The 21,801-nt window shown below is 38.1% G+C and overlaps 3 protein-coding genes across 3 annotated transcripts in view; 2 read left to right on the top strand and 1 right to left on the bottom strand.

The window, feature by feature from the left end:
• Positions 1 to 6,389, top strand: part of crybg1a (crystallin beta-gamma domain containing 1a) — a 39,592-nt gene extending 33,203 nt beyond the window's left edge. Inside the window, 9 exon segments of the mRNA XM_026286120.1 lie at positions 1,152 to 1,278; positions 1,410 to 1,439; positions 1,792 to 1,904; positions 2,028 to 2,160; positions 2,596 to 2,735; positions 2,879 to 3,002; positions 3,344 to 3,502; positions 3,611 to 3,773; positions 4,950 to 6,389. Coding sequence (XP_026141905.1) covers positions 1,152 to 1,278; positions 1,410 to 1,439; positions 1,792 to 1,904; positions 2,028 to 2,160; positions 2,596 to 2,735; positions 2,879 to 3,002; positions 3,344 to 3,502; positions 3,611 to 3,773; positions 4,950 to 5,038 — 1,078 coding nt within the window. The 3' untranslated portion in view covers positions 5,039 to 6,389.
• A 103-nt stretch (positions 6,390 to 6,492) lies between these two features.
• On the bottom strand, positions 6,493 to 13,243 carry rtn4ip1 (reticulon 4 interacting protein 1). Its single transcript, XM_026286119.1, has 9 exons — positions 12,844 to 13,243; positions 12,122 to 12,273; positions 11,933 to 12,001; positions 11,646 to 11,770; positions 11,063 to 11,111; positions 10,772 to 10,908; positions 10,511 to 10,694; positions 8,515 to 8,607; positions 6,493 to 6,690 (listed from the first exon to the last, which is right to left on the bottom strand). The coding sequence occupies exons 1-9, from the start codon at positions 13,124 to 13,126 to the stop codon at positions 6,571 to 6,573; spliced, it is 1,212 nt and encodes a 403-aa protein (XP_026141904.1). The 5' UTR covers positions 13,127 to 13,243; the 3' UTR covers positions 6,493 to 6,570.
• Positions 13,244 to 13,297: 54 nt separating this feature from the next.
• Positions 13,298 to 20,632, top strand: qrsl1 (glutaminyl-tRNA amidotransferase subunit QRSL1). Its single transcript, XM_026286118.1, has 11 exons — positions 13,298 to 13,393; positions 13,699 to 13,858; positions 13,948 to 14,046; positions 14,128 to 14,224; positions 14,711 to 14,872; positions 15,212 to 15,387; positions 15,476 to 15,588; positions 16,508 to 16,700; positions 17,214 to 17,331; positions 19,617 to 19,822; positions 20,215 to 20,632. Exons 1-11 carry the CDS (start codon positions 13,331 to 13,333, stop codon positions 20,430 to 20,432), a joined length of 1,605 nt encoding a protein of 534 aa, XP_026141903.1. The 5' UTR covers positions 13,298 to 13,330; the 3' UTR covers positions 20,433 to 20,632.
• Positions 20,633 to 21,801: the final 1,169 nt, after the last annotated feature.

Below are 21,801 nucleotides of genomic sequence, written 5' to 3'. Positions count from 1 at the left end.
AAATTTTGTAGTTATGTCGGATATGTCAAAAACAAGTACAATAATTAAAACAATGCACAAGTTACTTAACGGTAAGGAGAGAGAGAGAAAGAGAGAGAGCGAGCACGCGCACTTCTGTTGTGTGATCTTGATCACACTCATCATTTTGATTAAAACTAAATCATAAAAATAAGACCATTTATAGGGGCATTCGCTTTAAACATTATTTATTTTCAATGGCATACACGGTTTTCTGGCGAAAGTCAATCAAGCAGTCGTAAAATGCACTCGGCTGTACTACTTGTTCCAAACCCGTAACATTTGGAGGGTAATATGAGGCATGATCCTGATGATGCAGGAACCTACTGAGAATACAGCTTTGCCATCACAGAAAAAATTACATTTTCAATTTTAATTTACATTAATGCATTTTGCTGTGCATTCAAGGGTACGCATTTTATCACTTTGTTGTACTGTTTGCACTACAGAATATATATATATATATATAAACCTGTACCATACATACTAGTGTATACAGGATAGGAGGAAGCTTTATCAGTTATCTGTTTTTTTCATGTATGGTATGTTTTAAAGCGGTTTCATGGCTGAAGTCCAGACCTGCTCTTCTCTGCTGATAATGGAAGGAGTGGCACATGAATGTGAAGTGTCATATATCCTGAGGCAGACTCATACTGTAGTTATCTTTTTTAATCAAAGACTTTTCAGTAATAGTGTCGCAAGTGCACCCACACCTCTTCTCTCTCCTGTGCTTCACATGCAAACAGACACATAAAAATCCTGTGTCAAGAGCACACGTGTTAAAGCCGTGCTCGTCAGTGTCAAGGGTGTGACTTAGATAACATTCTTCGATAAAATTAAAATAATGAGATGATTAAAACAATAGTGTTCATACAGTATTTATCACTGATTAACAATCCCATTGTCACAGGTATGATTCCTGTACACTTAGGGCTGTGGTTTACTTATTGAGAAATAATAAGTGACTTTTGCCTGTCGTCTTGAGATTTATTTATTCAGCTATCTATATTTTCCTTACTGAATGTGAAATTGGTGACAAATTGTGAGTGATGTGGAACTCAATGTGTCTCCTATTACAGAGATCAAAACTGCTGAGTTAAAAAGATCTAACTGTTTAACGTCTGACTGAACAGGTGGATAGCATTCGAGAAGGCACGCTTCTCAGGCGAGCTGTATGTTATAGAGAAGGGTCTCTACGGCCGTCCGGAGGACTGGGGAGCACACAACTGCAAGATTTTGTCAATTCAGCCTGTGGTTTTGGTAATAATTTGTGTGCAATATCTGCCCTATTTTTGCAATGTTATTGTTTTGCAATTTTATTTGTTACTCAATAAAACCTTGTTTGTTTTTGTATTCCTATGGCATCTTATAATTCTTTTTTTCTGCCTCAGGAACAAGCTGAAGGACTATCCAGATATAAGGTGAGTTTAAATGTTATGGTTGCACATGGAATCTTATTATGAAAGGAAATCATAAAGTGTAATTGGATGTTAATCAGAGCTCAGAATACTACAGTCCTACATACAGCTGAAAGAATGATCAGAAATGTGATAAATGGAGATGATGGAGGCAGGATGTGTACAGATTTGTGAGTGACGTGCATTGATGAATTCTGCGGGCACAGATACCTAGTTTTAACTGAAGTGAAGATCTAGTTATTCTAGTCAACTAGATATATTTTTCTTATCATCTTCTACATCTTATCAAAGTGATTTGAGATTAAAAAGCTTGTTTAATCTTCATTCATGTGATGCTCTGATGAAACACTCTCAGGTGCAGTTGTTTGCTGAACCAGGGTTCAAGGGAGCAATGCAGATTTTAGAGGAAAGTCTGGCATTCCTGCCAGAGGGCTTCCACCCCATGTCCTGCAAAGTTTTGGCTGGAAGGTGAGAATTTTGCTTTACAACAGAATCACACTAGAACATTACATGTGTACAAAACACAGTTCAGCAAGATTGGACAGTGTTTTAAAATAATCACCATTTCATTGTACATGTCTCTGCTTGAAGCTGGGTGGTGTTCGATGGCCCACAGTTCACCGACAACATGTATGTACTGGAGGAAGGAGAATATCCCAATCCTGAGGCTCTGGGCTTACTCTTCTCTGATTGCAAAATCAGCTCCGTCCACACTGTAGGACATGTGAGTACCGAATAGAAGATGGGATCAGAAGACAAAGATCCTTAGGCTAGGCAGAATATTTAATTTGGTCTGAATGAAAGGCTGTGAGAATAGACCCTTTTCATATCTGATAAGTGCTGTCTTGGCACTATATATTACTTTCATTGATCGTGTGGGTTGTATCATGTATTTTTAGGCATTGCCAACGTAAACAACTAGACGTGAACATTGAACATACTGTTAATCTGGCTAAATAGGATGAGAATTTGTTGTAATTCCAAGAATGACAATGCCGATGTCAATCGAATCGAATGTGTTCTAGTTTTTTGTGGGCTAAAAGATACAAAGCATTGCAATTATTGTTTTCAGTCATGTCTTATCTGACTATTGTTTCTATACTAAAATATTTGAATTTTTGTAATAAACACACATATAAATGTTTCTCGGTCCACTCAGGAGTTCTCTATGTCCTCCATCACACTCTTCTATAAATCCGGCTTCAGAGGACGTAAAGTAGTTCTGACCGATGGCGTTTTGAACCTGTCTCTGGCTGGCATTGATGGACGGGTCAAGTCTCTATTGGTCAATGGAGGAATGTGAGTGGTTTCTGAAGCACATTCAAAGCTCAGATTTCGGTTCAGGTGTAAAACACCAAATTTAGTGTTACTCTTCTTCTTTGTGGTTCATTTGGATAAGAAAAGAATGTAAAGTAATAGATTTTTCTCTTTCTGTTTATCAGCTGGGTGTTATATGAATACAGCAACTTCCGTGGTCGTCAGGTCCTGCTCCATCCCAGCGAGATCGGCGATTGGCAGAAGTTCAGAGGCTGGGAGCAGATTGGCTCTCTGCGTCCATTACTACAGGTATGAAACGCCGCCCAAGTCTAGTTGTCAGTAAGCAAAATTACTTGATGTTTGATGTGTGTTCAGATCCAGTGGGGTTTAGATGGTTCTGCTTTTAGGTGTGAGATTTAATTGTTTGGGAACCGCACATATAAAGGCAAGGCAAACCCAGCACATTTACAAAATGTGGACATAAAGACACTCCAGTAAATCAAGAAGGAGACCGTTAATACCTGTGATTTCATAATAGTGCATTAAGTGGGTTAGATTTTATCACGCAGATTGAGGCAAACTTTATTTATAGTAGTTTTCTCTTAAAGCTAGTTTAAACATGACCATTTCTCTTCTGTCTTTCTCAATAGAAACGTGTTTATTTCCGGCTGCGTAGTGCAGAGACAGGCTGCTTCATGTCTCTGACTGGACCCCTGGATGATTTAAAGCTGCTGCGGGTTCAAGTGCTGGAGGAAACTACTGGTCTAGAGCAGATATGGGTCTATGAGAATGGACTGCTGCGCTGCAAGGTACTCGACTTGATCGCATCTTCAGATCTTATTCTGTACTCAAGTGATTTCGACTCTAGCTCTGTGTCACTGATCATGACCACCATCTCTCTGGCGTTTTCTCTTGAGATGGTGGAGGACTGTTGTGTGGAGACGTCTGGAGGTGTGGTGATGGCAGGTGGCAGGTTGAATGTCTCACCTGAACCAGGCAAAGACAATCAGTTCTGGAGCATCACAGGAGACGGAATCATACGCAACAATCTCAAGCCCGACCTTGTGCTGGAGGTCAAAGGTTAGTACTTTATACATTTGAATGAAAGAAAAGACTATGAAACAAAATAATGAAATGAAACAGAAAGGTTGGCGTGGAACAATAAAGAGAGAAACATTCACATGCACATGGGGCGTGTGTCTATGCCTGTCAGTCATAAAACTGCACCCTGCACTGACAAGCTCATAATTGCTTATTGATGACACATTCTGATGTCACATCACACCAGTGTGTTATTCCTATTAGCAGCTGCGCTCGATCTGCTCGGGCAACCGCACTGCCGCCCTACATACATACCACATCATCTTGTCAGAGGCAAATATGTGTCTGAATCGGGCTAGCATTTAACACTCAACTGAATATTAACTAAATGCTAATAATATGCCACAAACTATTCTAATAAAATAATACTTTTTTTAGAGGGTTTTATAGTCATTATGCGTTGATGAAGTTTTTATTTTACTAGAAATTACCCTTTGTGAGTGGCATCTTTACAAAATGTATTTTTAAATTGAACTACCCACCGCAAACAACCGAAACATTCATTCATTGGTCAGATTTTAAGGGAACAGATTGAAAACGGGATTTTAAAAATTTAAATTAGGGTAAATTATTTATTTGGACTGTGACAACAATCTCTTTTTTTTTTTGTCTGAATTCAGAATGAGGCTGCTTGTGGTTCAAATTTCTGTAACTTGAGCGCCACCATGACGTCAGTCAGCACAGCAGAACCTGTTAAGTGCTTCCATCTAGTGGCCACTTAATGTATTACACCCTGTCTGTCCACCTTTATTTGCGTTTATTTGATAGAAAATACAGTAAAACACTAATATTGTCTAAGATTATTACACCTTAAAATAACGTTTTTATTTAAATATATTTTAAAATGCAGTTTGTAATATCAAAGCTGAATTTTCAGCAGCCATTACTCCAGTCCTCCGTGTCACATGATTCTCCAGAAATCATTCTAATTATTCTGATTTGGTGCACCATTATTAGAATGTTCAGCTTTTATTTGAAATGGCAGTTTTTTGTAACATAAATGTCTATTTTGTCAGCTTTGTTCAGTTTAATAAATCCTTTCTGACTAAAAATATTAATTTCTGTAAAAAAGTCTGAATCCAAAGTGTAATTTAAACCTAAAAAGGCTGTTGAAATCAAAAGGAATTTGACCTTCTTAATCTGTTCTTCATCTAGGTGGCCAACAGTATGATAAAAACCAGGTGATTCTCAACACCTTTGACGAGCAGAAAACTAACCAGAGATGGACTGTGGAAATCCTTTAGTGCTCCAGTCAAATCAGAGCCATTTCTGTAACGCCTGCTATTTAGAAGAAACCCGAAATCATCTGAGACTCTTGTGCGCTGAGAAGATGATGGGAATCTATAACCTATTAATGACTCTGATGAATCTGTCACTGATGGGATCATTATCCCGATAAGAATGTGTGCAGGACCAAATCTTTTGAAATCATCCATCTAGATTAGTTGTCTACATGAATGATGTACCTTTGGATGTTCAACAGAAGTCCATCGACTACATCAAGGACCTTAATGAGACCTGCAGTAGTTTCTTCATCTTTTGTGCTAGTACTTTTTTATTGTAATCCTGCATTGGCCCAGAAACAAGAGGTACTGTCCTGCTTGCAATGCAATAACAGTAGCAAAGGGGGCGCACTAGCATCAGGATTTGCATGTAGCTGCATTTTACTTGACCTTGTTCATTTTCAGCAAAGAGCCAAGGTTAGTCAAGTTTGTATGGCCCAGTTTACCCCTTGCCTGTCATAAAAACTTTTTAGGGACAAAAAGCACCTTCTTCCATTTATCAGCAGCTGTGTATTCTGACCTAATTTTTTTTTTCCAAAAATATATCTAAATCATAGATGCTTAGTATAGTCCTATACTAATAGTACTTAGAGCAGCAGATGTTTTACTAGTGCCTTAAAAGCTTGAGGGCTCCTGATAGCTTGAAATAGGCTTTTTCATGATGGTCACTACTAGTAAAGGGCTCGTACAGGTTCTTGTAGTGCCATCAGCCAATCAGCAGTCAAGACATACTTTTCTTGTGGCTCCAGAGTAATTAATCACATATATATATATATATCTCAGATGATTGGCTCAAAGTAACCTGGCTGCAGAACTGAGCACTCATGAAAAAAAGAGTTTTTGCAGCAGATGAGCAACTGCTGTTGAGATGAATGAGAAGACAAACTGGTATTATAGACCTCACTGAATGTAAGGCAGCATCTATTCACCTGCCATTTCAACTTGCTGAAATCAAAATGTGGGAACTTACTGACAGTTGCTGTACCAAGTATTTTTTTAGTGTATAAGAATATTCTGCAAAGTAAGTCTATAAAGCACTATTGCACATATCAGAACATTAAAGAAATGTTTTCTCCTAAATGTGCTGATCTGGTATCAGTTCAGTCCTGTTCACAAACTCCCATTCATTTGAAAGCTCTTACTCTCTGAGCCTGTTTTCTTTTACAAAGATTTTTTAGGTTGTTTTTTTGTTTTGTGTATACATTTTCTGATGCGTTTAGTCATTTAAGTTTTTTTTGTGTCCATACCCATATTTCCAAAATACACTGTTACATTTAGAATAAAACTTTTTTATTCTGTTTGTTTGTTTTGACTTTAAGTCGTTTATGAATATACCAGCAATGTATTTCAAATAAAGAATGGGACATGTCTGCTAATTTTGGTAATGCAAAAAAAAAAAAAAAAAAAACTCGTCATTAGGTAAATATTTTTAATTCAACGGACACTTTCAAAAATAGTCCTGGGCTGGCATATGTTTTTGGTAGCCATAGCTACTATTTTTTGTCCTCAGCGATGGAAACCACAGTTTTGCCACGAGCATGACCCTGTTCTACTTTCTGAAAGGCTTGGGGTACGTGAGCAAATGAGAACACTTCCTCCACCACAGGACGGACCTACAACGACAAAACAGAACACAAATATCAGAACTGAAATGTGACGTCCTGGGAGGACTTGAATCATGCCTGCAGTTTAATGTGATAATGACTCATTGGTGTCATGTTAATCTCATCCAAATCCACTGAATAGCAACTTTTAATATGCACATGCAATGCATTCAGTTGTGCAGAGGTGGGTGTGTGTGTGTGTGTGTGTGTGTTGTGGTGCGGTTTAAACTGAGCTGGTAAACAAAAAGATGCTGGTTTGACCCACACAAGAACCATGTTATGCTTTGACTGTACCTGTATTGAGTTCATGTCACCTTCATGCTAAATCTACAGTGTCTTGTGATCTGAACTGATTTACTTCAACTCCTTTTCAAATGTCAATTGATTATGATTTTAACATCTACAATCTGAAGTGATAGTAACACTAATACAAATACAGATGAACACATTAGACTTCCAACAGGTTTAACGGAAGTATAGCCCAACACTGTCACTGTCTTATCGTGAATATCTTCTCAAAACAAACGGAAAAAGTCATAGCTGGTTAGCAAACACACAGGACATGATGCAGGCATAACAACACATGCTTTAAAGGAAATGATGAGATCAATTTCCTGCCTCTACACTGCACTGCTATTTTATACCTTAGATATGTAAACTTTTTTTTTGTAACTTTTTCTGCTTCCCATTATAGAAGAGTTCCCTTAAATGCTGTTTAATTATATTCAAATCAAATTTGAACTTTTTCATATGGTTTCTTACCTGTCTGAAATGTCTGAAATTAAATTCATAAATCACACAGCTACTCTTTCAATGATGTGTTTGTCTAGCGTGTCTGTCTGCTATCTGCAACATCCGATGGCTATCATAAGGTTAGCAACTCTTCATAGTGTTGTTCCCACCATGAAGTTTCTGCATTCAAAGACACCGCACAAGACACAGAGCCCCAGTTAATGTGCAAATGTGGTCACAGATATATTGTATTGCTGCTAAAGATAAGATGCCATTCTGTTTTGATAAAGAATTGGTTTCTTCCTGTGTAGAGTGACCATATGTCCTCTTTTAAGACCTAAAAAAATAAAATTCTAAATCGCTGAAATATGTCCAGGATTCAGCTTTTGCTTTCTACAACTGCCATTCATTGTGCACATTTTTGTATTAAAGCCCTGGACAGGACTGTTTTTTTAATCCCGCTGAATTATTATTGCTCGCTCCCGTGATTTTTATATCTAGTCCCGCAAACATTTTAGCACTGCATATAATATTTGCGCATCAGGGAGCCGCCGTTAATATGCGGAGTATTTAAATATATTTGAATGAGCACTTGCTGTTTATCACTTTCACTTTGACAAATTCACGATCACACGCACACTGTAAAGGAAGATCGGATATTTGTCAATGAGCTCAGGACTGGCAAATCCTCCAGGATGATCTGTCAGCCATCTCTCCTCTCAACACGTGATCAGTCAAATCTGACTCCTGCAGCTCCTGTTAGAATTACATTTGAATGAAATACTTGGGTTGAAACATTTTGCATTCTACCCAGGGCCGTGGCTAGTGGGGTGAAAGGCGGTGATGATAGGAGCCCATTGCTGTGTCAGTGTACTTAATGTTAATCCAAGAAAAAAAGAAAGAAAATCACTCAGAGCTCAAATGACATGTTTTGAGTTTTGATATTTGGGATTGCGCTACTCTAAATCGCTGTCAGTGTGAACAACCCAAGGTGCCAAAACTGAGAATCGTGTATAGAAGCAGACCGTTAACTAACTGTCAGAGAACTAATTGAAGAGAAAGAGTCTCTCACACACATCAGACACACTCAGGCTGCTGTACCTTTCCAGCATCAACCATTTCGCTAATCTCATCCAGCGTAGGACCGCTGGGAGCAAAGAAACCCCAGCGGTAGTGCACTCCTTTCCTGAGGTGCTGGGAATGAGAGAGAGAGAGAGTTAGTACTGAACAGCTTTCTACGTCCACATCTCCAACTCCACAAAAGAGTGAAAAGGTATCAAGCGATCAAGTTTAGGTTCCCGACCCTTCTTGATTTCCTTTTTCATTCTACCTTCATCCATTCTAGACCATTATATACATTCATTAAATCATGTATTCTGTCCTTATATGCCACAGGACAGGGTGGAGTAAAGCTGTGAAAAAGGTGGGTCATGTCTCTGAAGGTGGCCTTGACTGTCCTAACTACTATTTTTAGGGACATAAAGCACCTTCTTCCATTTGTTAGTAGCTATGTATTCTGACAATTTTTATTTGCCAAAAAATATCCAAATCATAGATCTGTAGTCATATACTACCGTATTTTCCGGACTATAAGTCGCACTTTTTTCATAGTTTGGCTGATCCTGCAACTTATAGTCAGGTGTGACTTATTTATCAAAATTAATTTGACATGAACCAAGAGAAAACAGCCACGAGAGGGCGCTCTATGCTGTTCAGTGCTCCTGTAGTCTACCACTGAGAACATAGAGCTGAGCGCCCTCTCGCGGCTGTAGACGGTAATGTTTTCTCTTGGTTCTTGGGTCTAAATAAATGCGACTTGTAGTCCAGTGAGACTTATGTTTTTTTCCTCGTCATGACGTATTTTTGGACTGATGCGACTTATACTCAGGTGCGACTTATAGTCCGAAAAATACGGGTAATAGTACTGAGAGCAGCAGATGTTTTACTAGTGCCTTAAAAGCTTGAGGATTCCTGATAGCTTGAAATAGGCTTTTTTCTTGTCTGCAGCTTTTCATGTCACATCTCAGGATGGTCTCATGAGAAAAAACTGCATACTTACAAGAGCTCCATCTCATCCAAATCCACTATATATCAACTTTTAATATTCACATGCATTGCATTCGGTTGTGCAGAAGTGGATTGTGGGTGCTGGTGTGGTGTGGTGGTTAGAAGTGAGCTCGTAAACAAGCTATGAGCTGGTAAACGAGAAGATGTAAGGGATGCGGAAAGTTTCAGGATTTCGCTTGATATTTAACAAAAAAAAAGAATTTACACCATAAATACATATGCAAAATGTAAAGGTTTGCACTGTAATAGGCTACTACGAATACAAGGCATTCGTGTGTTGATTTAATGTCAGAAAAAAGGGACCAGTATGGATTTCCTGCAAAAACACCCAACAACAGCTGAGAAGAGTGCTCTGAGAACCGACAAACACACACACACACACACACACACACACACACACACACACACACACACAAACACAAATCTACAAAGAGGGGTTAGTAAGTTTAGGACCAATACTAAAGATTTTTACAAGAAAAAATATATATATATTTTAAACAAATTCTGTTCTTTTTAGCTTTCTATTCATCAAAAAATCTCCAAATTGTCATGGTTTCCACAAAAATATTTAGCAGCACAACGGTTTTCAATTTTGATAGTTATAAGAAATGTTTCTTCAGCATATTACAATCATTTCTGAAGGCTCATGTAACATGAGCAACTAGAGTAATGGCTGCTGAGATTTCAGATTACCCTTTAAAATATTTTTAAATAGAAAATAATATTTCACAAAATTACTGCACTTTTGGTCAAATACATGCAGCCTTAAGACACTTATTTCAAAAACATAAAAAAATCCCCAATCTTTTGACTGGTATTGTATATATAAACAGAAGGGTGGGAGGAACTGCACTTACTTTCATCTTTTATTTTTAAGAAAGACACTTAAGTGATTCATACATGCTGCTAATTCACCCACACATGCATCATTAATGAAAGGTCATGTTTCTAAACAGATAAATCATAAAATAAGAGGGTGGCAGAAGAAACTCAGTTTTTCTTCCTCCGCACATGGAAGGGAAGTCCCTACCTTCAGCACTTTGCATCCTATGGTGACTCCAGACTGCATCATTCCGTCTGCGAGGCCCAGTCGGTCTGTGTTATGCAGGAACGGTGTTACTAGAGTAACGTATTTAGCGCCATTCCAGGGTTTCAGGAGATCGAGTGCCCATTTTTCAGTTTCACCCCCAATATTGTCTAAAATCAAATCAAACCTGAGAGAGAGAGAAATAAACTTAATGACAATCACAAGTTCAACAATGAAGTCACAAACACGTCACCCAAAACTAACTTTTGTAATGTCTGTAGTTGTTTTTCGACTGGTCCAGCAGTGTAGTCCACGACATCATCAGCACCCAGATCTCTCACCAAACGCTCGGCATTCTGGGAACATGTTACAGTCACATGGGCACCCCAGGCCTTTACCATCTACAGAGAAGCAAAAACTTCATATAAATGTCACTTACAAGGGTAGTACACACAGATTATCTGTTTTATTACTCATTAAGGAGATGAGTCATACAAGAGATCATTCGTAATGTGACGCAAAATGGAAAATGCTAAACGTTATCATTCTTATCACCTGTATTGCTAAGGTTCCCACTCCTCCTGATCCTCCCAGTATAAGAACACTGCATAAGAACAGGACAGATCTATTACAGTCAGTCTTAATTCACTCCACATCTATGATGATTCATCTAAACCGCTAAAAATAAAGTAAGAATGATTTAAAATCATCCTTGTTGTGTTCAAGTGCTGCTGAGATCACTATGAAGCAAGCAAAGTGGAACTTCCTGCATATAATTGTACAGCTGTCTTTAAGTAAGAAGAATCTGCCACATAAAGTAGCACATTTGTAAAATGAATGCTTCAATCTGGTAGTTAATGTCATTTAGTAAATATTTTGAGATTCCTAATCTAGTTTGGTACATGCTAATTCAGTTTTATACTACAGAGACATAATTAGAGGCTGGAGATAAAACAAGAGACAGAAAAAGGCTAAATAAAAAGCAGAGAGGAACAACTCATATATATATATATATATATATATATATATATATAATATTCTGATTCTATGTGATTTAACTGGATGAACTCAACTCCACTCAACAGAAACAACAGACAATGTGAGTCAATGACTGAAATACTTGCAGACTAGTACTTGCCGTTTCTTAGAACCGTTGTCTTTATTCAGACCACCAGTATTGACGATGACAGACCAGGCTGTTGCTGCCACATACGGGATGGATGCTGCTTCAACATGTCTCAGTGATTTGGGCTTATGTGACACCTGAATCACACACAGACATGAACTTTAAACTTCTATACACAGAGATTGCATTATGGACAACTGTGGCATTGTGCTCTTAATCTATATATGTGAATGATCCATGTGTTAATGTGATCCATGTTTTGATCTGTTTATCATGTAAAACATGAGTCTGAATATTACCTCATTGGCACTGAGCACTACAAACTCTGCCAGGCTGCCCTGCTTCCACGGAGGGATCGCGGCCCACACCTGACAGAGAAAAATGAACAGAAACTGGCCTCAATAACTGACGACTTGTGGTTTAGGGTTATTAGTGTACATTATATAGATACAGTTACAATTATAGCAGATCATATCTGAAAGGGGCACCTGATCTCCTGGTTTAAAGTAGTTCACATCTAGCCCACATTCCATGATCTCTCCGGATACATCCCGCCCCAGGATTAGAGGAAACTCACTGCCTGACTGGTTCATGTTCAGTGGGTCACGTTTCATGGCCATAGTAGCTGCTCCATAACCACCTTCAAGAAACATCAAAGACTTCATTAAGTTCACTTTAAACTCTTACCAAAGATCTTTTAATATTTTTACTGTACATTTAAATAAAATACATGCTCTTATTTTTTTAAGCATTTATGACATTAAAGTCTAAGGTAGGCTGGTCCCAACATGCCTTGAGACTCATTCTTACACAATAACACAATAAAGTGGTTTGTTTTTTTACATGCCTTTTTTCATATATGCAAACTGGTGCAAAGATGGGGATGAATTCACTTAAAATTGCATTTAAGGCTGTTTCATAAAGAATACAGATTTAGATTATTAGTAAAGATTCTTGCTCTGCAGATGCTGGTGTTCTTGGTGGTTGCTAGGGTCAGGGTGTTGCTAAGGTGTTTTGGAACATATATTAGTGAGGTTAGGGATTTCAGGATCGGTCTATTAACACATGATAATATTATACTGTATACTGATAAACAGATGTAAAATGTTTTTTTATATATATATTGTCATGCCACTTCATGCATTCCTTTTTAAATGCCACATAAAAGAAATTGCACATATAAATACGTTGATATGTGACCGTCACATACCCCTCATACTGATGTCGATGGGGTTCACGCTCGCCGCGTGCACCTTCACGATCACCTCATTGGGATAGTGGATGATCGGAAGCGCTGCGTTCTTGGTGAATCTCAACACGTCGTTTTTCCCGTATTTGTCGATGACCCATGCGGGCATGACACTCCTGCGGGAGGCTGAGGAGCTCAAGCTCCTATACTGACCCTTCAGCGAGCACAGCACCCACCGTTTACACATGAGCATGATTGAGCAGTCTGAAACCAATCCAAAGCTCTTCTCCTGACACGGTGTCATAAACCCGTCATTAGTTATAAACAAAACCCGCTTTATAACACTCTCAAGTTTAGCAAAAATGCATACTGCGTCCTGCAAAGTCAAAACAAACCGGTGATGAACTTTCACACTACAGAATGAACCAATCAAATGCAGCAGCGCCCTTCGAGCGACCAATCAGAAAGCAGAAATAATGGTACGTCAGCGAGGTCAACGGGAAGTGTCATGTCAGCCTCCAGTACGGCGCTTCGTCCGGCGGCAGCGATGCTCGGCCTGTCTATTAGAGAGGTCTGCCTTTATTTAATTTTAATTAACCAAACAGCTTACTCGTAACCAAAACTGTAACTTTATAAACATTCACCGTACTGTTTTGGCACTCTGTTACATAATGTTTAAAACTTCCTCTTAAATCAGCCCCAAAACCAGTCTGACAAGGCTGTAAGACAAGTCTAAAACAAACCGGTTTAAACTGATATATATATATATATATATATATATATACACACACACAAATGGCTTTTATATATCTACCTACTAAAACGACAAAACACTATAAATGTTTAAAGAAGTCAAATGTGCTGTGCCTACTGCAGGTGTCCCGGGCACTGAGGGATGGGAGGGTGTCTGCCACTGAACTCTGCAGGAAATGCATCAACCAGATACAAAGGACACGTTATCTGAATGCATTTATCACCATTACAGAGGAGACGGCTATGGAGCAAGCACAGAGAGCAGACAACAGACTCCGCACAGGTAACATAAAGTGTATAAATCTTTCATGGCTGAATAATAATTTGCTCTAAATAATAATGCTATATGTGTTTTCTTTTACCTTACTTAAGGTAAACCTCTTGGTCCCCTGGATGGCATTCCTTTCTCTGTGAAAGACAACTTCTGCACAGAAAACATTGAGACTACCTGTGCTTCAAGCATGCTAAAAGGTCAGCTAAAGTGCATTAATGCAAGACTGACGCATAGAAAATGATTCGTGAATATCATATTTTGTCTTTTTGGATTTGTAGGTTATGTTCCTCCATTCAATGCTACAGTTGTGCAGAAGCTGTTGGATCAAGGAGCAGTTCTTGTTGGAAAAACTAATTTGGATGAGTTTGCAATGGGGTAAGACTCGCACACATACTTTTTAAAAGCTTTTATACAGCAAGGATGATCAAAAGTGGCTGTAAAGGAATTTATAATGTTTTAAACATATATATTTCAAATAAATGCTGCTGCTTCAAACTTCCACTATTCATTAAACACCCATGAAAAAGAGTATCACAGTTTCCACAAAATATTACACAGAACAATTGATCAGATTAGGAAAAATTTCACCAAATCACCATGTTAGAATGATTTTTTAAATATCGTGTAAGATTGAAGACTGGAGTAATGAATAGATTACCATTTGAAAAATATATTCAGTTCGAAAGCAGTTATTTTAAATTGTAATAATAGTATTACTATATATTTGATAAAATAAATGCAGCCTTATAAAAAAGATTATAAATTTTACCAACCCCAAACATTTGAACGGTAGTGCGAATAATTTGTAAAGACCAATATATCATGTATGGTGCACATCTTAACTACTCTGTCTTTCTTAAGAGCTGGAAGTACAGATGGGGTGTTTGGTCCAGTTCATAACCCATGGAGCTACACAAGCCTATACCGTGAGCAGTGCACAGGAGATCCAGATTCTGACTGGGCCATCACAGGAGGGAGTTCAGGAGGTAGTGCTGCAGCAGTGGCGTCTCTCAGCAGCTTCCTGTAAGTGTAAAACTCTTTATAAAGTCATGCAAGCTACATTTAATAGTCAGTTTAGCTTGAACCTATGCTTCAATACAAGCATGTTCATTAAGCTTAGTACATATATGTAAGGGAAAGGAATATTTATTTGTATATCTGGAATAGTTTATCATATAATTCAAGATATAATTCAAATTTTGTCCTTGTGACCTTTTTCAGGTGGCTAATTGAGCAAAATGTTATTATTTACTAATGTAGTACTGTGCATTTGATTGATAAGTGTTCATGTACACACTGAGTTATGCATGTAAAAAAAAGTCAATAATATTTGTATATGTTATATATCTAATCTTCTCTTAGAGCCTTGGGGTCTGATACAGGAGGTTCTACACGAAACCCTGGTTCTCTCTGTGGGGTCGTGGCTCTGAAGCCCACGTACGGCCTGCTCTCTCGTCACGGACTCATCCCTCTGGTCAACTCAATGGATGTGCCCGGAATCATGACAAGGAGTGTCCATGATGCTGCCACGGTCTTAAGTATGCGATCTGTTTGAGGCTGAGATTAACATATGAAGGTCACTGATTTAGATCTGTACCTTATGTTTTTTTTTATTCTGTTTTTTAGGGATCCTGCAGGGCCGAGATGAGAGAGACTCAACAACTGTTGAGGCACCCAGCACCCCACCCAGCCTTCCTGAGCACTTTGACATTAGAGACATATGTGTCGGCATACCAAAGGTACAGCTGCATTCAAAACGCCCACTGGGAGACAGCAGCTCAGTGTGGTTAAAAGAAAACGGGTTCATACAAGCTCATACATGTTTTTACAAATTATCTTAGCATATGTACAAAATGTTATATTTCCATAATTAAAGTGAAAATCCATTTTAGGCTTATATAAAAATATAACAATTATTGAAATGAAATACTGACCTAAAATGTATATATTGTTTAATTAATAAGTATCAATATTTATGATTATATTGATTCTTTTTTGTTAAATAAGTGTTTATATTTCACATGAAAAATTAAAATTATGTTTTATTATGCCTTAGTAGCATGTTAGAATTTGAAAACTTATAATTCTTGTTGCTATAATGTGAAAAAATGCTTAAATTAAGTCTTTAAAAACATATATAATGGTAATAATTATTTCACTTAACTTTAATTAATGCTGCTTCATTTTTAAAGAATCCAGGCAGGATTATTATAATATAATAATGAAACTGACACGGTGTTTTTTATTTATTTATTTTTATTTAGGGCGCAATAATGCGACAACACAAATATTTTTATAAAAAGATGTTAAATAATGTTATTATTTATTTTTATTTTTTTTGGTGGAATGTGAGCCATACATTTTTTATTAGTTTTGTTTCCCTCCACCTTTTTTATGTGCTTTTTTTAAATATTGCATAAAAAATGAATGGATGGAAATGATAAGATGTGCATAAATTCTGAAAATAAACATAAAAATGCGTACAGTATATGCACATTAGAGAAGAAAAATGCACATAAACTATGATAGAAACACATTTATTGAATAAATTCCTCCATGCACATGGAAAAAGTCATATTCCAGTTTTGTGCATACGTTGAAACATAGCTATTGTACGATTAACCTGATGATATTGTAATAGAGTTTCTATGATTTTAGGAATATCACGCCCCGGGCCTGTCTAAAGACATTCTGTCCCAGTGGAGTCGAGTCGCAGCCATGTTTGAGCAGGCAGGGGCGAGGGTACAAGAAGTATCTCTGCCACACACACAGCACTCTATCGTCTGTTACCATGTCCTGTGTTGCTGTGAGGTTGCATCCAACATGGCACGTTTCGATGGGCTTGAATATGGTGCGTAAAGCTTAACCATGTCTAAAACTGTCACAATACATGATGCAGCTGTGGCCTAATGGTTAGAGAGTTGGACCTGTAACCCAAAGGTGGCAGGTTCGAGTCTCGGTGCTGGCAGGAGTTGGGGGGGAGTTAATGAAAAGCGCACTCTTCCACTCTCAATACTCATGGCTGAAGTGCCCTTGAGCAAGGCACTGAACCCCCAGTTGCTCCCTGGGTACTGGATATATAGCTGCCCTCTGCTCCGGGTGTGTGTTCACAGTGTGTTCACTTCTCACTGCTGTGTGTGTGTGTGTGTGTGTGTGCACCGGGATGGGTTAAATGCAGAGCTCAAATTCCGAGTATGGGTTACCATACTTGGAAAATGTCACGACTTTCACATACGTATAAACACGATGGATTTAAAATCTAGGTGTTATTTTATAGCTAGAACTACAAACTAAAATTTGAACATATCCATTTGAGTTTTGAACAGTGCTGTGTTTCTGAAAATGTCCTTTTTTACCTCCTCAGGCCATCGTAGTAAAGTCGACAGCTCCACAGATGCCATGTACGCCACCACACGACATGAAGGCTTCAACAATGTGGTTCGCCGAAGAATACTCTCAGGAAACTACTTCCTTCTGAAATCGTGAGAGTCTCAAAAAGAGAACCACTATTGTCTCACACCTATTTTAGATGTGTAGATTTGTACTTCATAGTTTTTATCACCTCTCACGCAAATTCATCTTTAAAGATGTACAAAACGTGGTAAACTGTGTTGTGAGTAGCTTACACTTGCTTACACCCCCGAGCTCTGACCACTTCTCATTTCTACAACTGGACTGGTACCACATTAATTTTTAGAGTCAGACAACGGTTTAAAAGTTTGGGGTAAGGTTTGATGGTAACACTTTACAGTAAGTTTGCATTTGTTAACCTTAGCTAACTTCTTTAGTTAATATGAACTAACAAGTAAAAGTACTTCTGAAGCATTTATTAATCTTTATAAATTTTATTATGAACATCCAAATACATTATTCCAATCAAAAGTTGTGTCTGTTAAGTATTATTTAACGGACCTCAGCTAACATTTGCATTTTTTTAACTAACATTATACACTCACCTAAAGGATTATTAGGAACACCTGTTCAATTTCTCATTAATGCAATTATCTAATCAACCAATCACATGGCAGTTGCTTCAATTTATTTAGGGGTGTGGTCCTGGTCAAAACAATCTCCTGAACTCCAAACTGAATGTCAGAATGGGAAAGAAAGGTGATTTAAGCAATTTTGAGCGTGGCATGGTTGTTGGTGCCAGACGGGCCAGTCGGAGTATTTCAAAATCTGCTCAGTTACTGGGATTTTCACGCACAACCATTTCTAGGGTTTACAAAGAATTGTGTGAAAAGGGAAAAACATCCAGTATGCGGCAGTCCTGTGGGCGAAATTGCCTTGTTGATGCTAGAGGTCAGAGGAGAATGGGACGACTGATTAAAGCTGATAGAAGAGCAACTTTGACTCAAATAACCTCTTGTTACAACCGAGGTATGCAGCAAAGCATTTGTGAAGCCACAACACACACAACTTTGAGGCGGATGGGCTACAACAGCAGAAGACCCCACCGGGTACCACTCATCTCCACTACAAATAGGAAAAAGAGGCTACAATTTGCACAAGCTCACCAAAATTGGACCGTTGAAGACTGGAAAAATGTTGCCTGGTCTGATGGGTCTCGATTTCTGTTGAGACATTCAGATGGTGGAGTCAGATTTTGGCGTAAACCGAATGAGAACATGGATCCATCATGCTTTGTTACCACTGTGCAGGCTGCTGGTGTAATGGTGTGGGGGATGTTTTCTTGGCACACTTTAGGCCCCTTAGTGCCAATTGGGCATCGTTTAAATGCCACAGCCTACCTGAGCATTGTTTCTGACCATGTCCATCCCTTTATGACCACCATGTACCCATCTCTGATGGCTACTTCCATCAAGATAATGCACCATGTCACAAAGCTCGAATCATTTCAAATTGGTTTCTTGAACATGACATGAGTTCACTGTACTAAAATGGCCCCCACAGTCACCAGATCTCAACCCAATAGAGCATCTTTGGGATGTGGTGGAACAGGAGCTTTGTGCCCTGGATATGCATCCCACAAATCTCCATCAACTGCAAGATGCTATCCTATCAATATGGGCCAACATTTCTAAAGAATGCTTTCAGTACCTCAGCGAAAGGGGGTCAAACAGTATTAGTATGGTGTTCCTAATAATCCTTTAGGTGAGTGTAACGTTAATTAATAGGACCTTATTCTAAAGTGTAACCAATTACTATTATTTATGTATTAATTTTTTAAAATAAATTAATACATTTATTCAGCAAGGATGCATTACATCGATGAACTAAAGTAAGAGTAAAGTAACAGAGTAATGGCTGCTGAAAACTCATCTCTGCCATAACAGCAGTAAACTGCATTTAACTATATAGATAGATAGATAGATAGATAGATAGATAGATAGATATAAATGTTCAGATAAATGCAGATATGGTGTGAATAAGAGATTTGTAAGCACATAAGTTATCACTCTGAACCTTAGATACCCAAAAGAAGTTATTGTAAAATGTGACATGCATTTTCCTCAAGTATTTTGGGTAAGAAATTGTCTGACAAAAAGAAATGTCAATCACTTACTGAGAGTGTAAGTATGCCAAAATCTGAAGCCAATGCTGTGAGGCTGAACTATATTTAATACGGTTTTACTTTACTTTACTTGACCATATTTTATTAAATGTTTTAATAATAAAAAAAATGCACCAAAATTTTAAGATTTTACCACAATATCTTCATTACTTTCAGTTTGCAAAGATGTGTCTTAGTTTTACTCTGATATCAGCATTTCAAATCTACACATTTCCCTTCCTTTCTTCTCAGGAACTACGAGCGTTACTTTGTGAAAGCTCAACAAGTGCGGCGTCTTATCGCTGAAGATTTTAAAAATGTGTTTCGCTCTGGCATAGATGTTGTCCTTACACCCACAACGCTGAATGATGCAGCACGCTACTCTGACTTCATACAGGAAGACAACCGCACGCGCAGTGCTCAGGAAGATGTCTTCACCCAACCTGTCAACATGGCAGGTAAGTACAGGAAGTGGATCTAAGAGAGAAATTACAAGAAGGATCCACCGAGTTGCATCCTTTGCATGTCCTTGACGGCTTATCTGGTCACCTGTGCAAATGTGATCTGTATCACCTGATTTGACAGGCCAATTTGCCTTACCGAGGTCAGTCAGGGAGTTTTGCGTGACAACAACAACCAAGAAGGGCATTTGGCCTCCAGCTAAATGTGACCTTTTGACTAAAGCGGGTTATTTTCCTAAAGCAGCATAAACAGATTTACAATTGAGCTTTTAACGGATCAATGAACCAACCGATAAAACCAAAGTTAATTAATCTTTTTCTGATCTTTTCTAAGCCAAAATAAATCCTGTATACAGTATGTGTATTTACAGTGTATGATCTTTCCACAGGTTTGCCTGCTGTCACGGTACCAACAGCCCTCTCACACAGAGGTCTTCCCATCGGCCTGCAGCTGATTGGTCAGACACTACAGGACTGGAAGTTGTTGACCGTAGCCCACTGGATGGAACAAAATGTAAATTTTCCAACGATCCATCTACATGGAGAATCAAATGAGAGCGAGTTGAACCGATCAGTCAGAGAAAGGACACATACAATCGGATCATAACCAAAATGAGGAGTAGAGTACCGAGGAAATAAAACCTGTGAGGGTTCTATTTAGTGTCTAGGTTCATAAGAAGTAAGAATGTGAGTGTGAATGCTGTATGAGCACCCACTGGATATATGGGACTTGTCTGTATTTTGGACTGTGGTCTGAGTGATTCATTCTCCCTTCATGTTCTCAAAATACAACATATTTATTCTGCAGCATTGGTGTTTGTGGAGTTGTTTCCTGAAGCTTTCCCAGTGGCCTCCCCTAGTTGTTCCTGTTTTCCTGTTGTGGTATCTATTGTTTCACTTCACTACCCTCTTGTATCAGTCTGTTTTGTCATTAAAACCTTATTACCACATTGCAATTGGCTTCTCCCTCCTAGATCCCTGACATAGGTGCTAATTTCCTGCTGCAAAATAAATCAGCATCTCCATTAAGCTTGTCAGCAGATGGAAGCATAAAGTGCTACAAAATCTTCTGGTAGATGGCTGCATTGACTTTAGACTTTAATAAAACATAATGAACCAAGACCAGCAGACGTCACGGCACTCAAATCATCACTGAAACAAACAACAGAATTAAAACAAAAATCTATTGAAATATTTCTGTTTGTGTGCAATGAATTTAGAATATACAAAAGTTTACTTTTTTAAAGTGAATTACAAAAAATAAAGAACTTTTCCTTTAAATAGTCAAGGATGAATTTTGTTGCAAAATGGTATACGCTGTGCTGCCAACAACATTTCAATGAGTCAAGCTATATCAAAAATGTTAGTATTCTCTTCCACCATCTTCTGAATTGCTGAAAATTGTGAATTTAGTTTTGTTGGGTTTAGTATAATGCCACCTTTATACTCACAAACATCTCTAGAGGATGCATTACATATGTATTACCTTATTAAAATTGAAATGAGTGACCATTTTAGAGGTTTCACACACAGGCCTCTGATCAGGCTAATACAGGTTTGTTTATGATCAAAGTTATACAACTCCAATTAAAGTTACTTTTGGCTGCAATAACTTTTACATCAAATGTAAAGTCGGTGTTTTAGCAAAAAAAAACAGGTACTGAGTAGGAGTTAGGGTGAATACTGGTAAAGTGGGACACTTTCTGATAATTTATATTCTGCATACTTTTTTTATTATGATCCAAATGTCTTAGTCGCTCATATGATACTATTCTAAATAGTTTAGGAGCTCTACTATACTACAGACAATAAAAAATAAAGAAACATTAAACACAAGATGGATGACTCTTCCTCAAACACACATTTTTCAAGGCGCTACTGTCAAACTGGGACACCTTTATTGGAAAACTGGGACACTTAAAACACATTCAGTTGTTATTCAAGTGTAGGCCTTATAAAATTTTATATTAGGTTAA

This window comes from Carassius auratus, chromosome 17 (genome assembly GCF_003368295.1).
Source record: "Carassius auratus strain Wakin chromosome 17, ASM336829v1, whole genome shotgun sequence".
NCBI lineage: Eukaryota > Metazoa > Chordata > Actinopteri > Cypriniformes > Cyprinidae > Carassius > Carassius auratus.
This window is presented reverse-complemented; position numbering and strand designations above follow the sequence as displayed.